Source organism: Macaca thibetana, chromosome 1 (assembly GCF_024542745.1).
Source record: "Macaca thibetana thibetana isolate TM-01 chromosome 1, ASM2454274v1, whole genome shotgun sequence".
Classification (NCBI taxonomy): domain Eukaryota; kingdom Metazoa; phylum Chordata; class Mammalia; order Primates; family Cercopithecidae; genus Macaca; species Macaca thibetana.
Window position 1 is genome coordinate 209,115,006 of NC_065578.1, and position 22,304 is coordinate 209,137,309.

Consider the following 22,304-nt stretch of genomic DNA (forward strand, 5'->3'; position numbering starts at 1 on the left):
ATTTAATGTATGCTACACTGATGATATCTTTCAACGTTATTTATTTGCCATTAGTCTATACACATATTGTTCATAATGTGGGGGGTGTGTGTGTGCGAGCATATGTGCTGTCGTTAATGACTTCCTATATGGTTTTCTTTCCCCCAATAGGAATATATTATTTTCAAGGTCAGGGCCACAACATTTATTTCTTTTGTAGTCCTTATTGTATAGTTACAGGTGCCAATAAATCTTCTACTTTTTGTTTATTTGACTAGGTAAAAATGTAGAAGGGGAGAAGATTTTGAAAGTGGGGATGTTTCATGGTGAAAAGTAAAACTGTGATATGGAAGGATGGTACCTGGCACCAAGCACTAGGAAACAGAGTAACACAAATTAGGGTTAGTCACAGAGAGGAAAAGAGAAGATTTCACATTTTTAAATTGCCTGTTTCAAAATGCTGCTCAAGGATAATATGCCTGTATTCTAAAACCGCCCCATAAATGTTTGTTAAATGAATGATTAATTCGTTGTTTGGCTCATGGGTGCATGGGTGAATGGATGGATGGAAAATGAGTCATAGAGTTTTGTTTTGTGAAATTCTTGACAGGGCATTGCCCACATAACTGATAAACAAAATCACTGCTTGTTACATGAGTGGATTACATGAAAAAGTATCTGTTCCTTTTTTTAAACTATGTTTCAGTCACTGTAGTAGAGTCAAAATTAAAAATAATAAGCAGCTGTTTTATTACAAGTTGATTATCCCTTATCCAAAATGTTTGGAACCAAAACTGTTTGAAAGTTGAGATTTTTTCAGATTTTTTAAATATTTGCATTAAATATATGGGTTCAGCATCCCAAATCCAAAACCCAAAATTTTAAGTGCTCCAATAAGTGTTTCCTTTGAGCATCATGTAGACACTCAAAAAGTGTCTGATTTTGGAACATTTGGATTTCAGATTTTCAGATTAGATATACACAACCTATATGCTTTTCTAAATAAGCATGATAGAAAATCATCATTATTTAAATTTCTGAGCCAGATTGATGTTTTCTTTAAGTCATACCACTAGTAGATGGCACATCCATACTTCTGCATACAACTTGTATTGGCTCAAATGTATAATCTGTAGTTGGGCAACTAACCTAGTTCAGCAGACTAAGTGGCGAGGTAGGGGAAATGAGTCCTCGCTGTCTTTAATTCTCTTACTGCACATATGGATTTCATTTTAGAAAAGGAACTTGTTTAGAACCAGAATGGCAGACCAGTGGGAAAGGGGTTGAAATATGCAATCCTGGATCCTGGCTTTTAGGTTATGGAGGTTAGCAAACCAGAGAAGTGAGTCTTGGGAATAGGAGATAGGTTACAGACTGTGGCCAGTTTCGGAGCAGAAACTACATGTGTCTTTTTTTCAAAGTTGTTTTCTCACTCGGGGACATTAATAGTGAGGAGGATCCTTATAGCCAACAGTTGTAGGCAGTTGCATCCTGCCAGCTCTACTCCCACTGCCAATAAGAGTAGGTGGGAGGAATCTGTCACCACCCGATGTCTTGGTGTCTGGGTGGGTGGGGGGGTGTGTGTGTGTGTGTGTGTGTGTGTGTGTGTGTGTGAGAGAGAGAGAGAGAGAGAGAGAGAGAGAGAGAGAAATAGAAATGAGAAGTCAAAAACACTGAAAGAATCAGGGCCAAAGCTGCCCAGTTTTGCTTTCACCCATTCTCTTCTCTTTTATCATCCCTGCATCTGTGCAGAGAAGATGAATCTGCTTTAGGAAAATCAGGAGAAAAATGCTTCTTTTGCTTGTCTTAGTCATCTGATCTTCAGTGCTCTTTTGGAATCTTGAAAAGTCTGAGGGAAAATCAGATGCCATAAGGAGTTAATAGAAATAAAGGAGTATAAGTCCAAAAAGTATGAGTGGCACTCCCAAATTAGTGAAAAAATGTTATTTTCACACTGGCACTTCAAGTATTTTGTACCATGGTCATCTGTTGTTAAGCCACAGACAGTTCACTGGTGTCAAGTGTTTGTTCACCCTGTAGTATGAATGGGTTCATGAGTCCGTGCTAGTATGTGCGGTAATATCCTCGGAATTATTGCTCATTCATTTGCCTCTCCAAGGAGCTGGTTTCCTTCAGCACGAGATGTCTACACCCATATCATAAATGGGAAAGATGAGGGTGGAAGTGCAAGGTAAATGTCCATGGTCACACTGCTAGTTAGAGGCACAGTGAGGACGTAGATTTCAGTCACCTGGCAGGCTTTCAGATCCCTTCGCCTTCTAGTTCAGTGGAGGTCGAATAGAGTGAGAAGAGTTACCGAGTTAGTGGGTACTTTGCGTTCTTAGGATTTTTAAATTATAGACCTCTTTCTGCGTGTCTCTCTTTCTCTCCCCACCTCCCCGACAGTAACTTGTTGGTATGTGGCCCCCAAATCACTGATTACAAATTAAGTTGCCAAATTAATAGCATTCTCTAGGACTAAATGCAGTAATGGAGTTCGAACTAGGTGATGGTTGATTAAACTAGGGTGATGGAATTCGGTGCTTGATTTTAAAAAGATTTTTGCTTTTATTTTTAACCGATACATAATTGTCTCTATGACTTACAGTGTGATATTTGCATAATGTATACAACGTGTAATGTTCAAATCAGGGTAATTAGCATATCCATCACCTCAAACATTTATATTTCTTTGTGTTGGGAGCATTCAGAATCTGCTCTTGTAGCTATTTGAGAATATAGAATAAATTGTTGTTAATTATAGTATCCTTATAAAGTGTCCTGTTAAATTACATCTTTGATTAGGACAAAAGTCAAATTTGGTTTCTACGAAACTTAGTAACAAATTCTATATCCTCTTGCTGTTCACGAGTGTTTGTTGTCGTTGTCTTCTAACAGCTGTATTGTGCTTGATATTGTTAATATACTGTGAAGTACCTGAATTCCTTAGCGTGGTTAGTATTTGTTAGCTGTGTAGTTCTGGACAACCGCCGTGCATATATGATAGCACAGTGTCACCTAATGGTATTAAAGTTCAGTGGGCGATTGCATGTCTGCAGATGGCACTCTCAGTCAAAGCCAGCACTGGGGAAGCAGACATTTCTTCCTTTGCTTGCTTATTTATTGTGTAGGGCAAATTCAACATTTGTCATTGTTGCAGTAGCTCCTGGCTAAACTGTATTGGAAACTGATTTCATAGGCTATATGTTGTTATAATTCAAACAATATTTATTCTCAATTATTCTTCCTGGAATTTCCTTAGCAGTTGTATTTCAGGGTAGCTCAGCCTCCCACACAATATCTATTACCATACATATTTTACGAATGTTAAATGTGAGGCATACCATGCTATTCAGTTTGCCGCTGTTTTAATAGCATTCTTTGTACCAAATCTTTACATCTGAAATTAACAGTGCATTTTAAAATATTTTTATAATTTTTGCAAAATTTTAACCAAAATTCTTACATAATTTATAATTTTTAGAAAGGTTTTTCTGCGTATTAGTTTTTTTAAATTTACATATTTTCTAGAATTTTTAAATCTGAAAGAAAGACTACTTTAGTAAGTATTATCAGGATAAGTATATTAGAAATCTAGACTCTTGCTAAAAGGTACTTGCCCCTAGGTCTTAAAGTCAAGTATTAGACACTTAAGAGTGATCCACTTTCAATGTAGCACATCTATATGTGGTTTTGTATATTTATAAATAATGTGACTACGAAGTACTCTCTGATCTGAGAGATATAATAAAAATTCCATATTTAAGACTTTTACTCTTCTCTCTGTGGGGCAGCAAATGAAGCATAACCCCTGAAACATGCTTTATAACTTTTCTAAATCCTGCTAAGTATGATTTAGCATTTATTTCCACTCTCCACATTCAGAATTGCTTTGAACAGAGAAGAGAATACAGCTGCTTCTCTCTCGTTGGCGAATGCAGATATTATTGTCACTCAGTGTTACAAATGCATGCATGTTCGTGTTTTAACTGCCTCTTAGAAGGCATATGCACAGCCTTTCTTTGAGTAGTTTTTCTGAATTAATTGAAACATTAAAGGCAATAGAGGCAGAAGAGTCTTATATGCTCTGTGTATTATTAAAGGACATGAAAAGTTTTATAGTGTGGTCCAATGATATATCTGTGTCTCATCTCAGATTATTTTCAAATTACTATGCTGTGTTCTTGTCCTGACATACTCTTAGGAGGAGGTAACCACCCTCTGCTGGTGCCCTATGATACACTGACAGCCAAAGAGAAAGCCAAGGATAGAGAAAAAGCACAGGACATCCTCAAGTTCTTGCAGATCAATGGATATGCTGTATCCAGGTAAAAGTACACATACCCTAATTACACACTCTTTTCATGAGGGTGAATATTTAAATATCTCCATCATATTTAAAGCTGAAAATGAATTCAATGATCTGTTTACACCTTTGAGGTACTGTTTAATATGTTCAAAATACACACATCAGAAACATTTGCACCCCTAGCTGTGTGCCACATAAGTGAGTTCCTTTTGCTACATATATTAAATCACTATCCATCATTTAGGCAAAATCCCCAGGCAAAAAATCACACTCTGTTTTTGTAAATGCAACATTTTGTTGCACAATAAGAGAGTTACTCACTGAAGCTTTATATCATGTGCAAAATATTCTTTATAGGTTAAATCTTACTTTTTCCTTGAGCTACAATAACATTAGATAAACTTCAAAATTTATATGTATATATAAACATATATAAACATGTATGGATATATACATACACACACACACACACACACACACAATTTTACCTTCTAAGAGGCTTTGTACAAATTGCTTTCCCTATTTCATTTTTGCTGTTCCAGAGGATTTAAGGACCTGGAACTGGACACGCCTTCTATTGAGAAACGATTTGCCTACAGTTTCCTCCAACAACTCATTCGCTATGTAGATGAAGCCCATCAGTATATCCTGGAGTTTGGTAGGTGCCATAGTCCCATTGCTAATAGCCCAATGTTTGTTGTTCTTAATGTTTACAACATCAGGATATAGAACAACACTGGCTGCTGAGCTATTTGTGGTGGTGTCAACCCATCTATTCATCCTACTACTAAGTAGAGTTCAACAGTCAGTGGATGAACAAGTTCTTGGGGAGTGGGTAAAGTCTGTGAAGTTTTAAAAATCTAACATCTAAGTTATTCTCCTTATAATGTTTATTGGCATTCATTTTTTTCACTTTGAAAGATACATTGGAAGGACATCAGAATTGTAAGGTAGAGTTAAATCTTACCTATGAAATTAATTGCTCTACTCATAAGAAAAACTTGCAAAACTATGGATTTTCAAAATTTCTAAACACTATAGAGACCTTGCGTTTAGCCTTTGTAGGGAAATACATTAATACTAGAGTAACTGCAGTGCAGAATCCTTTATTATGCTCTTAGGGTACGGCGAAAGACCTCTTTCCCATCTGGCCCAGTGCTGTCTCAGAATTTTTAAAACCTCATTCATTAAGCCTTAGATTCAGCACAGATGATCAAAGCAGCCTCTGGTCACTTCTGTTGTTTTGTGACCCTCCTCGTTGTTGAATTAAAATTCAACTTGTTAACTGCTTAATGTCAGAGCACCTTCCCGCCACTGCGTAGTAATACGGTGTGAGGAACTCCGGGTTGTTCCCTTTTGAAAACAGTGTGCTCTTCTGGTGGTTATTCATTTATTTTCATTTTTGTTCTCAAGGTTTTCTCTTTATTTTTAACACTCACTCGTTTTGCGTTCAACACCTTTCCTCTAGGGCCATTCATTTTGGATCCCTTAGCTGCTGTTTGTCTTAGGGTGTAAATCTAGTTTCTGCCATAGCACCAGATTTAAGTTTGTAGAAATTAGAGCTCTGGTATTTTCTTCTTTCTGGCCTCTTGTATCCTAAATGTGATTGAAGATTTTCCAGTTGAGCATCGTTCTCATAAACAATTGACTTCTCTTTCAACCTGCCTCTACAGTTCAAATACTATATTGTTGCTCTCTTCGAGCGCATCTTTTTCATGAAAGTTTACACTACAAGCTAATTTATAATCTGTAATCTCTCTGTGATTCATACAACTAACAATTTTTAAAAATATGATTCCTGACTTATCCTAATACATAGCCAAATTGATCTGAATTAATGAAATTTAACTAGAGAACAAAAATGAGGTAGGGGTGAATTATTGAAGCTTTTACACAGAAAGCTAAATGTTGCAATTTCTGATCCACATTTGAAAGGATCCGATATGGGTAGCAACTCCAATATCCAGTCTTGTTTTTGGAGATAAAGGGACAGGAGAGAAAGAAAGAGTCATCATTTGGAGAAAGGAACAAGAAAGTTGTTTGTTTTTTACCTTCACATTGGAGAACACAAACACCAATTTGAAGGGAAGAAATGTGTTTAGGTATTATTCACACTTTATTCAAATGTCTGAATAAACTACCTACTACAGTTCATGTATGGGGGTGGTGAGAATCTTGCTCCAGGGTACATTCACCCACTTGACACATTTCATTCTATCCGCAGGGTAGAGGGTCTTATAAACAGAGCACGGGAGAGAAAGTAGGCTACAATGACAGAGCCCAACCAAATAACCTTTTTCACAATGCCTGATGCTATAGGTACCGTTTTCGGATGGCTTTGCCAGGGCAAATTAGGTTCAGGAACTCTGTTAGAGGAGCAGATAGAGCTGTGATTGTCAATACCGTGTTTATTTTAATTTCCATCTTTCATTGTTATCACAAGTGAAACTGCTATATTGCCCTCTCCCTTTATCCTTCACTTTAGTGATTTTGTAGCACATCTCTAATGTAGCCATTCCTAGACCTAAGTTAATTGTGGTAGTAAAAATATGCATATGCCTTTTTCTCATTTTTATATTATACCATAGCTTATATTCTCTCCACATCTTTTTCACATTTTGCACATAAGCGTTTGTTTAAATGTAGTAAAAGACATTTCCTATTTAATTCATTGAAATATGAGCAGATTTGGCTGTGTACAAAATTTTATCTTGAGATAACTTTATATGAGAAAGTCTATTATCTGAATCCAGCCATTTTGCATAATGTGCTTAAGAGAGATTCAAATGCCAAAGTGCCATGCAAATGAAATTTGCAAGTGTTAAAAAACCATAATTTTCTTTTGCTTCTTCATGGGGAGAGCATTCTGATATTGCAAAATAGTAGCCTAAGTTTCCTAAAAATTATCTTATATTTTTGTCTAAAATTTGACAAACTATTATCTCAAGTTATTATTATTATTATTATTTTGCAAAATAACTTTTTCAAGCAAAAGTCAGCTTGGCTCTTAAATATCTGGAAGCTCTGCTTACAAATTTTACTAAAACCTGATACTCAATTCTGAATTTTTTAGCTCTCCAATATGTTCTGCATGCCATCGTGGTTATTATAGTTTATTATTACCTCGTCTATTAATATATGCATGAACCTTTTCCATATGTATGAAGGAGGTAAGAAAGGCCACCTTCTAAGCTGAATGAATTAGGTTAATCAATTCTTGACCTTGGATCATTTTTTAAACCATAGGGAAAACTTGGGTGTTTTTACTTCACTTATGAAAATTATCTTTTGACATAGGTCAAAATTTCTTTATTCTTTAGCGGAATGCTAATTTGCCAACCTAATATTAAAATTGCTGTCCTCCTCCTTGTCACAGATCCTGACTTCCTGCAGTGTTTTAGTTTGTATCTTAAATTGAGAAGCTTTAACTTTCGGTCACACCAAGAGGCAATCTGTATTATTAGAGGCCAGGGTTAGTATCTAACCAATTATGTTTATTCAATTTACACCCACTGTCCCCTCCCCAGTGAGCTTCTTTTCTTAAAGGATACTGAAAATGTGGGATTTTTACTTTATTCTATTCCATTTTCCCCTCCCTATGTCAATAAGATCTCAAAGCTACACAAATGTGTTTGTGTTTCTAACCACAACCATGGGCTGTCCTCAATAGCTTTTTAAATTTAGATTTGGGTATTTAAAAAAATCCTTTTATTTTTAATGACACTGCCAAAGCTTGCCTTTGTATTTTTGGTTGGCTTTTTCCATTCAGTGTAGTGGGATAATACATTTAGCCATGCTTTCTAACCTTTGCATTATGGATGAATATCTTGCAATGTTTCCAGTGCAGCATTTACCTAAAAACTCTTCACATCTACAGATGGTGGCAGCAGAGGCAAAGGAGAACATTTCCCTTATGAACAAGAAATCAAGTTCTTTGCAAAAGTACAGTATACAATCTATCTTGTTTTTGCTTCAATATGTTTGTTTACATCCTCTATTCATTAGATCGTTGCCCTTTGCAGAACATACTTGTCTACAAATATGTATTTTACTGCACGTAAATATTCTGTGGCATGAAAATAACTGCATGAATCATCTTCCCATCATACTTGGTCAGACTTTAACTCTGCATTCCCTACCATATTCCTTCTTCAAATGACTTCATTCTATCTGAGGTTTAATTCAGTTTGCATTTTTTTTTGTTTTATCGTATGATATAGAATGAAAATATCTATTTCTTAACATGTGGATATTGTTACGATTTAAAATTTCTAGTTGAGAATTGCTTTTATAAATAGGAAAGTCTTAGTTAATTCATAAATGGGTACATTATAAGATCATTTAGTATAGAATCTTTATTGTGGGACCTTTTCCTACTCATTTTACAGAAGATCAGAGAGGATAGATTGTTTATAAACAAAGGACATCCCACTGTTATTATTTATTTCGTTTCATAAGGATTTATCAGGGATTTGCTCTATCACCGGAAAAATCATCACTTTTTTCAATCAAAAAGGGATGTACATGAAAAGTTGTAAAGCCTCCAAATGATTTAATTCATTTACTCAGTATTTACTGTGTGTCTAGTCTGGGTCAGGCATTAGGGTATGGCCCAGGGATTGCCATGAATATACAATGCCCCTGGGTAAGCTTTCCTGTTTGGGACACCTTGCTGTGAGCCTGAAGACCTAATACTGCTGTCTGTTTCCTCTCAAAGTACTTGCATTCAGTGATTACAGATAATTTGCTATAAATACAACTTTTGTGGACTCTAAAATAGCATGCTTTTTGATTGATGAATATTGACTTGTAGTATGTTTTCAAAATTGTGTTCTTTACTGTAAAACACATTTCCATTGTCTTTTCTTCCCATTTAATATAGCACTCAGAGTCTGTTCCAATCATTTGAAGATCGAAAGTTTGTCCTGGGGTGCACACAGTTAGCGATTCCTCGATTGATAGATCCATATGTGTATCTCCGGTCTCTGTGAGATTGTAATCTTACTTGATAGCCAATTATCAGAATACTATATTCACGGCCTCTAATTATCCCTTTAAAATACATTCTTGTGTTGCCCATCTACTCAGCACCCCTAGTGATTCTGTTTACAGATGCTTAATGTGGCTTAATTTCTACTAAGTCTATAATTCATTCATTTACCATATTGAGTGCCTACTATGTGCCAGTCACTAAATTCAGACAATATCCCGACTGTCAAGGAAGAACAATAAAAACTGGTGATGTCCCTGTTATATATAACTGTGCTCTACCGCATGGTAGGAAAAAGAAGTATATTTAGATAGACTTGAGTTTGCATACTGGTAGTGCCAATCTTGTTCTTGCCATGGGCCTGTCACAGTCCTTAGTACTAGGGATTCAGTGGCAAACAGAAGAGACCAGTTAATAGTTCTGGACCCAACCCCAGGAAAGGGGTATAATGGAAAACAAACCCAGAAATGTTTATTGTTTTTGCATAACTCATAGGCTCCTGGAAAGAGAGACTTTAATCCAAAGTCCCACAAGTACAATGTAAAATTGCAAATGATGTTGTCAGAACTCAGAATGTGGGACTTTATCTAGTTGAGATCAGCTAAGACTTACCTAGCAAAGCACCACTGAGTTGAGATCTACAGGAGGACCAGGGTGAGTAGGATGTGGAGTGCAGAAGAGCATGCCGGAGAGAGGGATTGGTGTGTACAAGGCCAGGTGATGCGAGTGGACAGAGTGAGGAGGAGGAATGGGCCCAAGGCCAGCAGGACGAAACGTGCATAGAAATGGAAAGTGCACTTTCCAAGGCCAGGTTAAAAGAACATTGTGTAGGCAAGTAAGTAGTAATGTGACCTTCAGTAAGTCACACATTTCTATCTCTCCATTTAATACCCATAAGGCAGGGATGATGGCATCTACCCTACAGAAGAGTTGCTATCATCAGCTGCAATGTTCACACATAGTAGAGACTCAACATATGGTAGCTATGGATTATTTTGGGGTCTGTTGGGCACTGAACTATATTATATGAAAACATTGAGAATATTTCCTTTTGAGAAAATATTAAGAATAATTCCAAACTGTTGCAAGTTTGCTCTGTTCCCCATAGTCACATCCTGCCACACTCTGCTTTCCCCACTATGGACTCGAGACGGTAGAGTGAGATTTAAGAGGGGCATACTATGACCTGCCTGGCATGGACATAAGGAGACCTGATGCATGTGAACAGAACTCTGACTGCTCCAAAGCCTCAGCTCTCATTCATCCCCTGAAAGATTCCACTACGTAGATCTGTCTTCTTTTCCTTTCTTTCAGGTCGTTCTTCCTTTAATTGATCAGTATTTCAAAAACCATCGTTTATACTTCTTATCTGCAGCAAGCAGACCTCTCTGCTCTGGAGGACATGCTTCCAACAAAGAGAAAGAAATGGTGACTAGGTAAACAGCTATAAAAATAATCACTGTTGTATGACTTAGGTGTATATGCATTTGCAAAGAGAACCTGAGGACCTTGACGTGGGACTATATGGAGAGTATCCGCCCATTTCCCTGGTCCATGTCTTCATGGAAGCAAACACTAGATGAAAACAGTTTTTACGAGTTAAGATATGTGTTCTAGATGTTGAATTTCTTTATATTTTGCTGCTAAGTGTAATGCTGGATAGAAGGATAAAATATCACTCATTTCAGAATCTACATGTAGAGGCTGGACATGCATCACCATATTAGTATTTGTGATAAATGGTGCTTTTGACATTAGTTTCTTTAACATTTCCACAAATCTGATATTTTTGCCAGCCTTTATTGTTCAGAAAAAAGTCCCAAATATACATATTTAATTTAAAAATAATGACCAATGTTGGAAGAAAAATGAAGTAAAGATACCTACAAAATTTCTGAAGGTTTCCCCTCTTAGCAATCAATGCTTTCTCATTTCTGTTTAAACCAAAGGGTTCTTTATGGACTCAGTTGTGATTCGGCTGGGGAGATCAGGTCCTTTCACTCAAACTTCTGCTAGAATTTAATGTACACGAGAGTCAATTACGGAGCAAGTTTACTTCTGTAATATTACATTGCCCAAAAGCCATACCAAGTTTTTAGATTGTATCGGAACAAAATTTCTATAAAAGTGAATACACGGCATGAAGCAGAACACTGGAGAAAATACAGGCTTTCCTCGGACTTGACGTTAATGCTATGCTGAAAGGCAGTACGGTCTCCACCTATTAGACAGAGTGAGATGAGATTGCATACAGCCTTCGTGAGAGGGTGGAGAACTGAAAAGATTCCTGCACTGCATAACACTGGGGAATGCAGCTGGAGTGGAATTTTCAGTTCATCTCTTTCACTTACTGTCTATTTTACCAAATAGTAAGTGGCCAGTCATGTGATACGGGATTGCAACAGTATAAAACATGTCCTCAAAATTCTTCAAATGAATTTTCCTATAAAATTGATTATAGTTAAAATAACAGCAGGACTCCATCCCAGCGGCATGCTTTGTTTCCACAAATTGCTGCCACATGGAGAGAGGCCATGCAGTTACTTTCCATGACGTGAATTTCCCCCGCTTCCGACTTGAACATGGCCTTCCTTCCCACCTTCACTGGGAGGGAGAGCAGCTCCTCCCTCGTCATTTCATAAGCACACACATCCACTACTCTGAGCCAGGATCCCCCTGTGGATTGTGAGTGCACGCAAGTAGCTAGAATATCCCAAGGCACCAAGTTACCCTTAAACATCATGAAATTGAGGACACGTTGAAGTCTCCTACTCCTCCCTGGGTCTGTTAGCCTTTTTTAATAGGAACTTTGTTCTCCAAGGGTGTTGTTAATCTAGATATCACTCAGTTATATAAAGATAAAATAAAATCAGAGAAAATAGAGACAAATTCAAATAAATCGATGCAAATTCTGCTATTTTCCTCCTCTCCTGTCTTGTGTTTTATTATCTCCGTTCAGTTTCAGCCTTACCCTTAGAACTATTCACTGAGCCCATACTATGCATATATAGAAGCATCCAATTGTGTGTTTTCGATATATATGATTTGTATTTGCTAATTATACCTCTATAAAGCTGGAAAAATTTCATGGAACTATACACCAAAAAAGAAAATTGGCCCATTTTTCTTGGGCAATTCTGTATCCCTCATAGAATAAATCAGAGGTACATCGCTATTTTGTGCTAGCCTCAGTTGATGTCCCTTTGGGGCTCTAGACTGACCCTAGACTACCCCTCTCTCTAATGACACTGCACCAGAATGTTTTTAATTATAGTCATGTACCACATAACAACGTTTCAATTAATTTTGGACCGCATATATGATAGTGGCCCCGTAAGATTATAATACTATATTTCTACTAATTTTTTTAGATATGTTTAGAAACACAAATACCATTTTGTTACAGTTGCCTACAGTATTCAGTACAGTCACATGCTGCACAGGTATGTAACCTCGGAGCAATAGGCTATACCATTTAGGTTTGTGTAAGTACATTCCATGATGTACTTATGTTATGGGAATAACAATGAAATTGCCTAATGATGTATTTCTCAGACTGAATCGCCATCATTAAACGATGCATGACTGTATTTCATCGTCAGTTTTACTTCTACTAATAGAAAAAGGGTTGGTAAATTTTGCTTATCCCTTTGGTATTTCCCAAAAAAAGGAGCATATGCCATTTAAAATTCCAACACATAGAAAATGAGGTGCATAATAAAAGTAACTTATGTTATTACAGTACGTTAGTGCCAAACATAGCTAGAATTTAACCTCAGAGAGAAAGAAAATCATAGAGGAAAATATGAATAAGGAAGTGATAAATGATGGCTCATGTCTGTACAAAATGCTGTGCAGTCATTAACATGATGGAAATGAGTGTCTAACACTTTTGGAAAATGATCATGATAAAGTATAAAATATATGCTCAAATAGTATTAACCCAACTTTTAAAGAGGACTTAATTTGCTTGTATAGAAAAATATTGGTAGGGTATAAACTTAATAGGTAGAAAACTGGCCCTGCCATTATGAATAAATAAGCATATCTTCATTCGCATGATAAACACTATGATAATGGTTTTAAGTGTTTAACAGATGTGAGTAGCAATAGTTGTGTGGGTTTGAGTTAACTTTTCCACAATTAAAACCAATGTTTCATGAGATGTTCAGATACTTCCTGGCACAAGAAATTATTATATACTGAGCACTTACTGTATGTAAGGTCAGTACTGTCATGTCTGGAGTATACTTTGCAGTAGCTAAATACATGAATATGAGCATAGCCCTAGTAAGAGAAAGCCAGGCAGTGCGATGGGATTCAAAGTAAAGCAAGACCACCTTGGATGGATATAGAGGGGTGAGAGATTTATGGAAATCAAGCCAGTCAAAGTTGATCTTGGACCATTTGTAGGTCAGAGATTAAGGAAGGAAAATATTTGCTAAATGTAGATAACTACATAAATAAAATGCAGAAGCTGGTAATTTAGGGGAAAGCTAGGTTATATAGATGGTAACGGATATTAACTGTCAGAATCAGGAATCTTCTTTTAAAAATTATATCACAATTTTTTTAACCTAATTAATTAACACTAAGAAGCTGTTAAAGCTTTTTAAGTGAGAGAATGATCAGAGCTTCCCTCTGGGAAATACAATCTGGCAGCAAAAGTATAATTGATGAGAGTGGGAGAGTTGGGAGGCCATGGCAGGCACTTGGAGGCCTAGACAGTAACCCAGGCTATAGTGTTGGAAGTGCTGCCTCAAATCGGTGGTGCTGCCCGCCTATCCATTTAGCAGATGTGTCTTTTTCTTCTTGTTCTTTTTTGAGATAGAATCTCACTCTGTCCCCCAGGCTGGAGTCCAGTGGCACAATCTTGGCTCACTGCAACCTCCGCCTCCCAGGTTCAAGCAATTCTCCTGCCTCAGCCTCCTGAGTAGCTGGGATTACAGGCACCTGCAACCATGCATGGCTTTTTTTTTTTTTTTTTTTTTTTTTTTTTTTTTTTTTTTTTTTGTATTTTTAGTAAAGATACGGTTTCACCATGTTGGCCAGGCTGGTCGTGAACTCCTGGCCTCAGGTGATCTGCCCACCTCGGCCTCCCAAAGTGCTGGGATTACAGGCATGAGCCACTGCGCCTGGCCTCATTCAGCAGATATCTCTGAATGCCAGCTATGTGCGGCATGCTGTCTGAGGCCTGAAGCTATATACACACAATAAGACAGTTCCTAACTTTAATAAATTTAGAAGTACAGCTGAGTAGGCACATACATACAGAGCTAACTCTACAAGAAGCTGTGATGAGTGTCAGTGGAAACATCTACAGAGTGCTGGGAATATAGAAGGGATGTAAACAGGAGCTGGGGTGAGAAACTGGGAGGAGAGAAAGTCAACATGACTTGGTGATGAGTAAAATGGCAAGTAGAAAGAGGTCCAACTTGGTGCTGAAATTTCAACTCTGGGTAGTTGGAATATTGTTAGTATCATGAACAGAAACAACATATTTCAGAAAAAGAACAGTTTCTAAGAAGAGGTTACATTTGGTCAGGTGTTTATCAGAGTAGAAGGTACCCGCAGGTCATTCAACTGGAGAAATCCAGCAGATTGGAAATATTAGCATGTGGGGTTAATTGAGAGGTTAGAGCAAGAAATGACATATTTGGGGATTATCCAAACATATATATATAATGCTTGAAGCTCCGAAAGTAGATAAAACTGAAGGAGAGTAGAGAAACAGACAAAAGGTTTTGAATACCAATGTTTGGAGAATTATTACATTTACAGGGTTTTCAGAAATAGGTCTTTGAAGAACATCAAGAATGATTAATTAGAAAGCAAAAAAAAAATACTATAAATAAAATCCAAGGAGGGTAAGAGTTTCAAGATTTAAGTAATAAACAATGCCAAGTACTGTTGACAGAACTCCAGAAAACAAAGGGTTACTATCTTTGCTGATTAGGGGCATTGGTGAGCTGCAAAGGAGTGTTTTGGTACAAGACAATGAGTAAATGCTGAAGAAGTGGATGTCTTATAAATTCTGGAGAATGTTGGTAATGAGGGGAAGCAGAGAAAGGGGACAACAGTATGATAGAAAATATTTTTTAGAGAAAGTATAGGCAAAGCTTATAATAATTAATCCTTATAGTTTCTATGAATACCATGCCCTAAAAGTGGATTGCGCAGGAAGGGAAAGAGTTCTGATGTGCCCTCTTTGAGGACCTTGTCTTCTATATCTGTATTTCTCTCTGGTGGCACATGTGGTGAGGAATCAGCAGAGATCGTCAAGTCATTTTTCTCTGACAGATGTTCAGGCATTCCATATAATTTGATAAATGAAACATAGAGCAGTCTGCCATGATAGCAAAACATCCTAGGTTTGGATTAATTGGGTGAAACCTAATCCTAGCATTATAAATTCTGGATCATCAAGAATATCTCAGAATATTTCACTCTGGATACTAGAGAGGAATAGGTAAAATACATGCCTTAAAATAGATCTGAATACAGGGATCCAAAGAATATTCTAAACTGAATTATTCTCTTTAGAAAAAGGCAGACCCCGGCTGAGTTAGCACGCACAGCTGTCAGCCGTAAAGCTCAGTAGAAACAGTCTCTTATATACCGTTCCAAACTGAATTATTCGCTTTAGAAAAAAAGACCCTCGCTGAGTTAGCATGCACAGCTGTCAGTCATAAAGCTCAGTAGATAAGGGCACGTGGACAAAGTTTCTCCTGTTTTATTGTCTTAAAATTATAGCACAAAGATAAATCATGCAGGTCAAGGGCCTCAGGTCTAATCTTATGTCTAGTAGCCGCTTGAATAGATCATTGTTTTAAAAATGTTTTGTTCTGATAAGAAATTCCCCAAAACCTCAGATTCACTCAGACATTTGTAGGTGAACATTTTCTTGGAAAAGCTGCAAAATAGCCTACATAATTTTCACCAATACACGAATCCACATTGCTACAGAAGTGAGGGGTGATGGCCAAAACTTACTGTAAAAGAGGTCAACCTCACAAATGTTACCTTCTCTGCTTCCCTCTCTTCCCATCCTGCCACTGATCAGCCACTTTCATGGTATTCCATGGCTGGTCTCTATCCCTAGTCCTGGGGAGCTGTACATTTGATCACAGCTGTTAATGCCGAGTTTTGCAAGAGAACATGGTCAGGGAGGACTTAGCTGTTCTCATTATTGGGAAAAATCAAGCTGAGTGTGGGTGGTACTCTACAAATGGATCTTCAAGGTTAGATATTTTTGGGTAGGTGCTGGCTGGGTAGAGCCTGTGCAATCTGAGAGCTGAGAAGAGTGTGAGTAGATGTGAAAAAAATGTCACTTGTATTGGTAGAGATTTGCAAATGGCCCCTGAGAGCATCTGGGTATGGACCTCTTGCAGCCTAGGTTGGGAGCCGTACAGGAGGGCTGGATGTCAGAATGCTGACATCCTTATTTTATTGAGTTTATTTAGTTGAATGAATTTATTCTAAGAATAAACTGAGCTGAGTTTTGAGGGATGAGTAGATAGGAGTATAGCATGGAAATGAGTGAAGGGTATTTCTCAAAATAAGGACCTGTGAGGATCCCACCCAGCTGAGGCTCAGTGAAAAGAAAGGACAAATAGCAGGGATCTCCCAGGTTCAAGGGTCTGATCTGAGAGTGGATACCAGCATTGTCAGGCTGAATGCTGAATATGGGCAGCCATTATTTGGACTGGCTCATTGCTAATTGCCATGAAGGACTCAAAGACACAGGAACCTTCTCTGGAGCAGATAAGAAATATACTGAACTTGTTGGTATCCAGAGACTTTAAGTTATCACATCTGTAATGCTTTCCTCTGAGTGATTATCAGTTGCTCAAATTCGGTTCCTACTTTACTGTATTCAAATTCACTGGATGCTTATGTAAGGAGTGTGATCAAGGTTGGGGAAGAAGGAGATTTCAAATAATGAAACATATTAAAACTTAAAATAACATTGTATGCCCAAAGCACCATACTTCTGTTGTAAAATAATGTAAAAAAATATATATATGTATATATACATATTTTTTAAATCCAGAGTTTCAGTGGTACATCTGGGCAGATAAAACCAAATTTTTTCCTTGTGGTTTTTCAGTAGTTATATCCTTATGGGGTTCATATAGATTGCTTTTATATTAATTAGCTTTGCTTTCAATTTTTTTTGGTTTCTTATAATATGTGCTTTTTTAACCATGTTTGTTAAAGATATGCACTCAAAGACTCTTTCTTTAATACCTTTACTCCACATTCTGCTCAGAGAATTGATTCTTTCTGCGTGACATCATGTTGCTTTTTTCCGGCTCATATATCAGCTGTTTTTTTTTTTTTTTCTTTCTTCTTCTTCCTTTTTTTTTTTTTTTTAATTTCCCCCTGTCTTTTCTACCTTCCCTTCCCCCTTCCCTTTTCTCTTTTGTTTTTCTTTTGTCTTCAGCCTATTCTGCAAACTTGGAGTTCTTGTCAGGCATAGGATTTCACTATTTGGTAAGGAGACCCTTGAAAAAATACAAGCATGGCCATCACTTGGTTTTCTTTGCTGTTTTTGCACTGTGTTGTGTGCTGCTATGTTGCATGGATGCATGTTTGCATGGCTGCATGCATGGTCGTTGCAGGCCAAGATAAGGTCCTCGAGGTTGTTCATGAATAGCATCATGTATGGTGAAATTGAGGACTCTTATCTTTTTTACACTAGTCCAAAGCATAACTGAAAATAAAAAGGCTATTATTAAAGAGCAAATGAATGGAAATGGCAGGCTGTGCCATATTTTATCTCAGGGGTAAAAACAAAACAAAGCCAGGCCCTTGGATTTGTGTTTGGTTACCTCTGATAGATTAACTAATGAGCTGTTATAAATCAGAATTTTAAACTGCACTTATGTTTTTTAATGCTCTTGACTACAGATTTGCATGTCTTCTGCATTCCAAACATTGGAACGTCATAGTCAAGACACTGAAGCCAAGGAGCTTCGGAGCTTCCCTTGGCAAGAGTGGCTTTTCTAGCACCACTCACTCCAGAGTCAGTTTCTGTTTGTTTCTGAGAATTCACCTAGCTGGAGTCCATGTTCCAGAGCACCTGCTTCCGGACAGCCATGCAGGGTGGGCACTCACTTTCCGCAGATTTTCCCTGCCGTGGGGCTTTAGAATCTCTAGTGGCTGGTGGAATTTGTGTTTCACACTTTCCTGCATCTGATTTTATAAACTGCCAAAGAAAATGTGAGCCCTTTGCTCTCTAGGTTTTGAGACAGTGTTGGGGTGATTTTAGTAATGAAACATTGAATGTATCGCTAGAGGTATTATAAGTTCAATTCTCTTTACAGGAAAAGCTAAGGATTAAAAAAATTAAGTCATTTCTACAAAGTCACAGTTGAACTGAGGAATGGGTGTGTATATATATGTGTGTGTGTGTGTATATATATACATATATACACATATGCACAAATAAGTTCTTCACATTACATTTTTTGAGAAATAATAGTTTCTGGATATAGTAGATTATTGCTATATTTGGTTTCTAGTATTATATCCAATATTTGATGCTCTTAAATATAGTAGTGAAAATTTATATTTCATTAAAATTGCCTGAGTTTTTAACATTAATATTTCAGTTATTTAAAAATCAGTGGGGCAGTTATCTTTAGAATAATTTCTAGTTCACTGACTTTTGTTTCACTTCTCTTCAACAGAGAAAAATTTTCATGGGCTTATTCAGGCAGGATTTTCATATACTCTTTAACCTTCTCAGAATAACAATGGATTCAAATATTCTCCATTTGTCTGCAGCAAGTACTAGCTAATTATACGTATCAGCTGCCCTTTTGCGGTCTTATTAATGAGCCTAATAATATTTTCTTTGGTGCTATTTCTAACTTCCTGCTTATTGTTTAGTTTTCTTTTCCTGTTATACCTCACTATAATTTCCTTTAAAAAATTTTTTTTGAGGTATTCCATACATGAAGTACAAAATCCTAAGAACATCTTGGCGAGGTGTGGTGGCTTATGCTTGTATCCCAGCACTTTGGGATGTTGTGGTGAGAGAATCACTTGAGGACAGGAGTTCAAGACCAGCTGGGGCAACATAGTAAGACCTTGCCTCTACAAAAAGGAAAAAAAAAATTAATTAGCCAGGTGCAGTGGCACACGCCTATAGTCTTGGCTACACAGGACACTGACATGGAAGGATCACTGAGTCCAGGAATTTGAGGCATCAGTGAGTTATGATCATACCATTGTACTCTATTCTAGGAAACAGAGCAAAACCGTGTCTCTAATACAAGCAAATAAAAAGAACAACTTGATGAAAATGTATATGCATATACAACCGTTTCATCATGGCTCAGGCCAAGACATGGGACATTTCCAACATGCCCAGGAGCCTCCCTTGTGCCATTTTTCAAATTATAACCATCTCCAAAGGAACTCTTTGTAGACTCTGTTCTATGGATTCGTTTCAGCTGTTCTTGAAATTCCATTTTTGTTAAATATATCATTTAATTTTGATCATTGAAGATAAATGTGTAATACAGTTTGTCATGCTTGTTAGGGGGGAAAAACTAGACCTTAACATTAATTCCTTCCCCATGTGGTCCTAGTATTTCAATTAGACATTGTGGTTTCATCCCTTAGCCTTTTAATACTATTATTTTTATTTTTAAGGGGAAATTATTGGAGAATTGGTATGTGTTCTTTTTACATCTCATAGAGTATTTTTACACATTTTTGTTTTATTAAAGTGTATGTTATTATTTCAAATTTGCTTTGATATTTGCCTATAAAAATATAAATTTCAAGAAGCCTTTATTAATCAAACATACTCTAGTACACACTTGCCAAACTATTAGAATCTTTAGGTCTTTTTTTGTTTTTTATGAGATGAAGTTTCGCTCTTGTTGCCCACCAAGCTGGAGTGCAGTGGTGTGATCTCAGCTCACTGCAGCCTCTGCCTCTGGGTTCAAGCAATTCTCCTGCCTCAGCCCCCGAGTAGCTGGGATTACAGGCGCACACCACCACGCATGGCTAATTTTTTGTATTTTTCATAGAAACAGGATTTCACCATGTTGCCTAGGCTGGTCTCAAACTCCTGACCTCAGGTGATCTGCCCACCTCAGCTTCCCAAAGTGCTGGGATTACAGGTGTGAGCCACCATGCCCAGTCAAATCTTTAAGACTTAAGCATTTAAGCTTCACGTATTATGGGTATTGGTATAGTATTTAAACTTCACATATTATGGGTTGTAGATGCTAACGTGACATCCTAGAGAGAATAGCAGGCTTGGAATCAGAAAACCTTGCTGTAAGTCCTATTTTTCTAACTTAACAAGCTGAATGATTTGCACAAGGGGCTTAAATTCTCTGAACCTGCATTTTTTCCATTGTTAAAGTGGGCTAAAATGCCTAATAAACTTAGAGATCGATTTTGTGTGAAATAATTCAGTTGAAGTGCCATGTAAAGTGCAACCTTATAGTTTTCACATATAAGGTGTTTCTAGTATTATTATAATTATTAGATTTTGTTAATTTATCTAAAGCTTATTATACTTTATTGACATGAATTACATACTAAACTAGGAGACTTGGCCATTTAAAATACACACACAGGGCCAGGTGCAGTGGCTCACACCTGGAATCCCAGCACTTTAGGAAGCCAAGGTGGACAGATCGCTTGAGCTCAGGAGTTCAAGACCAGCCTGGGTAACATGGTGAGACCCCATCTCAACTAAGAATACAAAAAATTAGCCATGTGTAGTGGCACACACCTTTGGTCCCAGCTACTCAGGAGGCTAGGGTGGGAGGATCACTTGAGCCTGGGGGGCAGAGGTTGCAGTGAGCCAACACTGCATACCACACACACAAAAATAAACACAGTAAAGCCTTTAAAATCCACCCGTTTCCAGAATGAATCAGAAGTGTTATAACTCAACTATTTACTTTTTGATTTATCGGCTATGCCAATGTGGATTTTTCCAAACAGAGAGATCCAGTAGCATATATGCAGTACTTGTTTGAATATGGTCATATTAATCTATTTTTTTCACTCTACCTTTATCATTTTCTTGCATTCTGGCAGGAAATACATTGATTATCAATGGGATTACAAGCGTGAGCCACCACGCCGGCCGAATCTTTAAGTCTTAAGCATTTAAGCTTCACATATTCCCAGTGCTATCTTGTATTTCCTGTACTATCTTGATTTAAAGATTTTTTCGTGACCTAAACCTAAGAGTAAATTAAGACAGAATTGAAAGTTGAGGTTAACAAGAAAATACTTGAGTTTTGTGATGATCAGTGAAGGTAAGGATGTAGAAAGATACACGTTAACCTTGAATATGTCAGAAACTGGAGACAAGACAGGAGCATTAAAATAAATGAAGAGCAAAATACTTGTTCTAGTGGTAGTAATTGGGTGAGCAGAGTTTGATGGGTAATGAAATATTTATTCTAGGTTGGCTGCCATATTGTAATTATATCTCCAAACCTCACCTGTGGTTGAAATATTTTTCTGACATATGAAATGAGGATTCTTAAAACTTGGGCTTTTATATTTTTTGTTTATCTGTTATCTACTTTAAAATATTTCTTCTGCATTGAGGGACACTATTCAGGAATTAAGATAATAGTGTTTTTATGCCTCATCTATTATTTTTGAGGCATTTGAACCATTTTATTTTATGTTTAAAAAATTAAGGTTTTTAAAAAGGAAGACAAGCCATATTACCCACAGAATTCTGATGAATCAGTTAGAATAATTTATGGAATGAAAAAGAAAGAAAATAGCATCTTGTTTAAATATAGACTTCCCTGTTTGAATTCTGAAAAGCTTGGTAGTGATTGTAAGTTGCTGCACATAACGAATTTTGGAAATCCAGGTAGGACATAAATAGGACATAGGCAGGTTGACAACTGATATCCTTATCATTGGCCATTTTCAAGGACCCAATGTTGACTAAAGAAATAGTGCTTTTATTCCCAGAGTTTCCCCTGACTTTTGCTACCTAGAAATTCTGATTACTATTTTCAA

The 22,304-nt window shown here is 37.1% G+C and overlaps 1 protein-coding gene across 8 annotated transcripts in view; it reads left to right on the plus strand.

Annotated features, from left to right (window-relative positions):
• Positions 1-22,304, plus strand: part of RYR2 (ryanodine receptor 2) — a 795,071-nt gene that overhangs the window by 627,381 nt on the left and 145,386 nt on the right. For 4 of the 8 annotated variants that reach the window (XM_050770606.1, XM_050770614.1, XM_050770624.1 and 1 more), the window contains exons 60-65: positions 4,184-4,307; positions 4,831-4,946; positions 7,665-7,760; positions 8,166-8,230; positions 10,593-10,714; positions 17,725-17,774. In XM_050770606.1, coding sequence (XP_050626563.1) covers positions 4,184-4,307; positions 4,831-4,946; positions 7,665-7,760; positions 8,166-8,230; positions 10,593-10,714; positions 17,725-17,774 — 573 coding nt within the window. The remainder of the gene's footprint in view (positions 1-4,183; positions 4,308-4,830; positions 4,947-7,664; positions 7,761-8,165; positions 8,231-10,592; positions 10,715-17,724; positions 17,775-22,304) is intronic. The other 4 variants (XM_050770659.1, XM_050770669.1, XM_050770642.1 and 1 more) reach the window with 1 other exon arrangement.